Raw genomic sequence first — 6,315 nt, forward strand, 5'->3', positions numbered from 1 at the left:
TTATAATGCGTACCTCATATTGTTATGATAATAAAAAAGATATACAACTAACTAATTAGACTAATCATTTATTTTATATTAAAAAGATGAACTCCTAGTGCTTTGCATTTTCTTTTTCTTTTTTTAAATTTAAGTTGAATGATGAAAGTTGTGCATTAAAAAATGGTTGAGTTCTTCTCAATTTAGGTGTCGTACTAGGCAACGAGCGGAAGTTGTTAGTCTACGAACCACCCTTGTCCTTTTGCATTTATTAGTAATATATAATCGTATAAACATTAGCACTAGAAAGAACACAATTGTTTTTAGTGTGGCTTTTGTTTGCGTTAGTTGTGTTTTTAGCATGTTTATTTGTTGCTCTCTTGGGATTGATATTTTAGATGTCTTGTTGATGTATTTGATTGTACCGTTGAAGTCTATCTAATGAAGTTTTTATTTGATTTATAAAAAAAAAATTAGCACTAGAAAGATCTAATTTGCTTTGCATTGATTATTTCCCAAAAGGTGACAAAAATATAAATCACGTTTAATTGCTCTTTAAGCTTCTTTAAATACCCGGCCTCGATCCTTAAGCACTTCACCAACAAGAAACTAAACCAAACCTCTCTCTCTCTCTCTCTCTGTGAAATTGAATTCCTAGCTATATGGCTTCTTCTACCTCGCTACATGAATATAGTTATAGTAATGAATCAGCTGGTATTAGAACAGCAGTACTGGATGTTGAAACGGTAGGCCATAATGATCCACTGCCTAGAACTACAACTGTAACTAGGTCAGGGCAGGGTGCTGCTCGAAACCGAAACCGGAATGAAAACCATCCAAAGTTAGAAGAGGGTGTTTTCTTGACGTGGGAGGATTTGTGGGTGACTGTGGTTTCTAAGGCAAAGAATGAAAATGGTAGCAGATCAAGATCAATCCTCCAAGGTGTAACTGGTTATGCCAGGCCTGGGGAGCTATTGGCTATAATGGGTCCTTCTGGCTGTGGGAAGTCTACTCTTCTTGATGCTTTAGGAGGTAACAATTCATACCCTCTTACTTAATAATTAGTTATCAAAGTTTTGGTTTTCACCGACATGATGAGAATAAAAATAGGAAAATCTCTTCCAGTTCATAGCATATTTATAGTTGTGATGATATGATCAGGGCCGGTTCTGAGATTTTGAAGATCCTGTGCGAAACTTAAACTGAAGCCATTGACACTCGAATCTGGGCCTTGTATCAAAGGATGTGCTTTAAAAACTAGCTCAACCAAATACACTTATGTATCAACATGTTGCACACTAAAATATATATGCAGTTTTTATAATATTAAAAGATATAATATAAAGTAAAAAAATTTAGGAGTCATGCTGTGGTGCCACTTATACCATGTCAGGGTCGCCCTTGATATGGATTAACTACTAGAAGGGGGCTGCTTATAGAAATGGAGTGATGAAAGAGAGAGAGAGAGAGATAGAAGACGTCACAGTAGGTGAGTGTATACCTATTTGCGTTCTCACATGATGATGGGTGATGTGAAAGAGAATGCCAATCACAAAGTAAGTATACACTCTGTGAAAGATTTCGCTATCTATTTACTTTTTGAAGCAAAAGATGACTTTAAGTCTTCTATCATAAAACGTGTACAAAATTATTAACGTTGTTGTATTTGTCCACTAATAGCTAGAAAAAACAACATAGTGGATATATTTTTTGTGATTCCCGAATTTTCTTCTCTCGAGTAACTGTGCTAGGTTGAAAATCTCATCAACGACGATTGTTATAAATAAATTTTAAAAAATTGAAATTTAATTTATAGACATATGTGGTTACATTAGCTGACCACCTTATAGACATAAATTTAATTTATAGACATAAATTTTAAAAAATTAAAGACATTATGGGACTATTTAATTATGAGTAATGCTATTTAGACACACAATATTGATCACATTAGCTGACCACCTTATATGACGGTTGTGTCATGCCATTTCAATTAATGAATATTGTCATGTGTATTTTATTTTTTTATTTTATTCTCTTTTCAATAATCCTTTAAATAAATAAATAAAAATTGAAAAAATTATAAAAATATCCCAAGCGTCTCTGGTCTGTAGCCTCCACCAAATTTATCCATCCCCATCCTCCATTGTTGTTGCTGAGTTTTGCTCAATAAGAATGAAATTAGCGGATGGGGAGATCATCATTCAAACCCATATATCACCATTACATGAGATGAAGTTTTTGACCCAAAAAAAAAAAAAAAAAAAGGTTCAGAGAGAGAGAGGGAGATCATCATTCAAACCCATGGCTCCTTCTCTGTATGAGGTAGCAATATCAGGTGATGTTGATTTCTTGAGAACAATTACAGATGATGATGATGCATTAATGAATTATCTTCTTTAGAAAACGCCTAAAGACAGCAAATATAGATTTCTTTAAATGCGTCGCAGTTCACCCTTCTACAATCTGGGTGTAGCTGGCTTTGGAATCTGGGTGGCTAAGGGAGGGCATGAGAGAAGCAGAGTAGAGAATAGACGTGAGGCTACAGATCAGATACGCTAGGGGTTTTTTGGTTTTTTTTTAATATTAATTTTTCACTTTTGTTTGTTTAAAAGGATTATTGAAAAGATAATATATTAAAAAAAAATACACATGTCAATATTCATTAATTGACATGGCATCACACATCGGCTGCCATATAAGATGGTCAGCTAATGTTGTCAATTTTGTGTGTCTAAATAGCATTACTCTTTAATTATATGTAGTGTGGATTAACCCCAAGCACAGGTCTAATTTTAAGTCATGTGCTCATGATACTGCAGGGAGATTGAGTTCAAACACAAGGAAAACGGGGAAGATCTTAATCAATGGGCAAAAACAAGCACTGGCATATGGAACTTCGGTAGGAAGATCAAGAACTATATATCATAATGCCTTTCTCTTTTGGCTTAATGAAGATACAAATACGAGTAATTTATAAAGCTTTCAATATCTCTTTTCATAATTTAAATATCATCAACACAGGCATATGTGACACAAGATGATACTTTGATCACAACTTTAACGGTCATCGAAGCCGTATACTACTCGGCTCAGTTGCAATTGCCGGACTCCATGTCCAAGGCAGAGAAGAAAGAGAGAGCAGAAATCACAATAAGAGAGATGGGTTTGCAAGATGCCATGAACACAAGGATTGGAGGGTGGGGATCTAAAGGCCTCAGTGGTGGGCAAAAGAGGAGAGTCAGCATTTGCATTGAGCTTCTTACACGCCCAAATCTTCTCTTCCTCGACGAACCAACAAGTGGCCTTGACAGTGCAGCTTCTTATTATGTCATGAGCAGAATTGCAAACCTGGATAAAACTGATGGAATTCCAAGGACTGTAATTACATCCATCCATCAACCTAGCTCTGAAGTCTTCCAACTTTTCGACAATCTTTGCCTTCTGTCCGCCGGAAGAACTGTGTATTTTGGCCCTGCTTCTGCAGCAAATCAAGTCACTAGCTTAAGTTCCCTAGCTTACTATTTCTAAATTTGGATCCGTAGCTGTAGGGTTAACTGCTGTTATTTTCAATTGATTGCAGTTTTTCTCCTTATGTGGTTTCCCTTGCCCAACTCTCCAAAATCCATCGGATCACTTCCTTAAGACTATAAACAAAGATTTTGAGCAGGTAAGCCTTTTTTTTTTTTTTTTGGTAAAGTCCTAATCGTATTTGATTGCAACTTTTCACTTTATGTGGTAATGAAGAGTGCTCAAGCAAGCACTCATTCTAATGACTCGTTTGAGCCCATCCAAAATGTAATCTCATGATCCAAACTGTTCATTTTTTAGGACATTGAACAAGGCATGGTTGGACGCACACCCACAGAAGTAGCGATTGATACTCTAATAAAGTCCTATAAAGAATCTGAAAGTTATCAGCAAGTTCAAGGACAAGTAGCTGAACTATGTAAGCAGGTATAGGCTAGTAATCAGATTCATATATAGCTCCAATTATTTATATACCATGCAACACTATCCTTTCAAATGGTAGTTGATTCCCAGGATCATGGGAGGGGCCAAAATCTATGACTAACATAAATTTATATGAAATTTAGGATTTCGGTGAAGAATTGGAGAAGAGAAGGCATGCTGGCTTTCTTACACAATCTTCCGTACTTACAAGAAGATCCTTCATGAACATGTATCGAGATCGAGGCTACTACTGGTTGCGCCTGGCTATCTACATTACCATTGCATTAGGCTTGGGCACTGTCTATCAAGATCTTGGACATAGTTATGAATCAATTCAGGTGATTTGTTTTGTACATAAGATGCTTATTTTGCAACAATTTAGTCTGGACGAAACATTTATGCAACAATCAACCTGATCATTTCTCCATCTAATTCACAATATAACATGTTATATATCAGTACACTCTCAATCTTCGCCATTGATCATTAGCAGTTCTGTGTACATATTACGTAATGTGTGGTTCATATTGACAGTTTTCTAAACCTAACTTGCTTGACAAGAGAACACTACATAGGAAATTGTTCGAGAGCTGTCTTATAGCGTTGGATATATTGATATAAAACTTATTAGATTTCTATTTTTCCAGGCAAGAGGCTCGCTGCTCATGTTTGTATCTTCATTTCTAACTTTTATGGCTATCGGTGGATTCCCCTCTTTTGTGGAAGATATGAAGGTAAACTAATTTGGAATAGGGTTGGATATATATGCTAAGTTTTGCACTTCTATATAGTTTACATCGTAAGTGCCATATATATTAATGTTGCTAAATATAGGTTTTCTCTTGTAAACTCAGGTATTTGAACGAGAAAGATTAAACGGGCACTACGGTGTTTCTGCATTCGTTTTTGCCAACACATTTTCCTCTGTGCCCTTCTTGACATTGATTTCAGTGATTCCTGGAGCCATAAGTTATTACGTCGCTGGACTTCACAAAGGATCTGAACACTTCTTCTACTTTGCTTGTGTGTTATTTGCTTGCATGATGCTGGTTGAGAGCCTGATGATGATAGTTGCTAGCATTGTTCCCAACTTCCTCATGGGAATAATAGCCGGAGCTGGAATTCAAGGGCTTATGCTGATTTGCGGTGGCTTCTTCCGACTACCAAATGATATTCCCAAGCCTCTGTGGAAGTTCCCGTTGTACTACATTGCGTTCCACAAGTATGCATACCAAGGACTGTTTAAAAATGAATTCATAGGCACAACATTTCCTAGTAGTGATCAAGGAGGAAAAACATCCAGTCTCAGTGGGGAACATATTCTGAGAGATATATGGCAAGTCGAAATGGGTTACTCTAAGTGGGTTGATCTTGCAATCTTGGTAGGGATGATTCTTCTGTATCGAGTTTTGTTCTTGGTTATCATCAAGGCCACAGAGAAAGTGAAGACTATTACAACTCTTTTGGCAATGTCTCTCAATAAGCGAAGCATGCAAGTATTGGTCGATCCGTCCTCTCCGCCTGTGCATGGAGGGAATCTGTAGTGGCAGTAGCATAATACAAATGGTATTATTGGTATTGTAAATTAAGCATGAAGATAGGTGTATTTCTAGCAGTATTGGAATGGAATAGGAAGTATGTGTGCAATAAAGTTGAAGTTGTACTATATCCAGTATCTTGTGAGTATTTTTTATTTTCTAGTTATGAGAATAATATAATTAATTTTGATCAGAAAGGATATTTGGATGCATTGCATGTCCCAAGTTACATGAAATCAGAGAATTTTTGAATTGTGGGGAATGAATCTCTCTGACAGCTGAAAAGACCTTTGTTCCCGGAAACTAAAGAGAAAGAGGAGAGATCAGAAAAAGGAGGAGAGACATAAAGGGTTGAGAGGTTTTGATTGAATATTGTAAAAACACCGTCTACTTGGTTTGCTATGGCTTATAAAGTCCTACAAAGAATTGGCAATGTGGATTGATGAACCAGTATCAATCCACCAAGAATTAGAAGGTATATTGACAGAACTAGACTCGAAACAAACTGAAACAGAATTTGATTTACCTTTAGCCTTCTTTTTCTCTACCCAATGCTTATACTTATGACACTCCTGTAAACTATAATGACTAGACATGATTGAACACGCATAAAAAATATACAAGAGCACATCTCCTCAATCTGATCCCTTCATACACTCATTCTACATGGGGTGAGTTCTTTTGTGTGGGTTGGCTTGATCGGTTGAGCAGAGGCACTTGTGTTTTATATGCATCTGCCTAAGAGTCTCTCCCATCAAGAAAATTTCTCAAGCAGTCCTTATTGCATTGGGAAATAAAAACCTTAGTCCATATTAATTAGGAATCCCTTTGGCCCATGTATTTA

General features: G+C 36.4%; 1 protein-coding gene across 1 annotated transcript; it reads left to right on the plus strand.

Moving 5' to 3' along the window:
• Positions 1–520: 520 nt before the first annotated feature.
• LOC103335910 (ABC transporter G family member 1-like) lies at positions 521–5,683 on the plus strand. Its single transcript, XM_016795345.2, has 8 exons — positions 521–1,011; positions 2,802–2,881; positions 3,004–3,474; positions 3,563–3,649; positions 3,811–3,936; positions 4,077–4,271; positions 4,581–4,667; positions 4,788–5,683. The coding sequence occupies exons 1-8, from the start codon at positions 642–644 to the stop codon at positions 5,475–5,477; spliced, it is 2,106 nt and encodes a 701-aa protein (XP_016650831.2). The 5' UTR covers positions 521–641; the 3' UTR covers positions 5,478–5,683.
• The last annotated feature ends 632 nt before the right edge of the window (positions 5,684–6,315 follow it).

This window comes from Prunus mume, linkage group LG6 (genome assembly GCF_029339155.1).
Source record: "Prunus mume cultivar Tortuosa linkage group LG6, ASM2933915v1, whole genome shotgun sequence".
Taxonomy (NCBI): Eukaryota; Viridiplantae; Streptophyta; class Magnoliopsida; order Rosales; family Rosaceae; genus Prunus; species Prunus mume.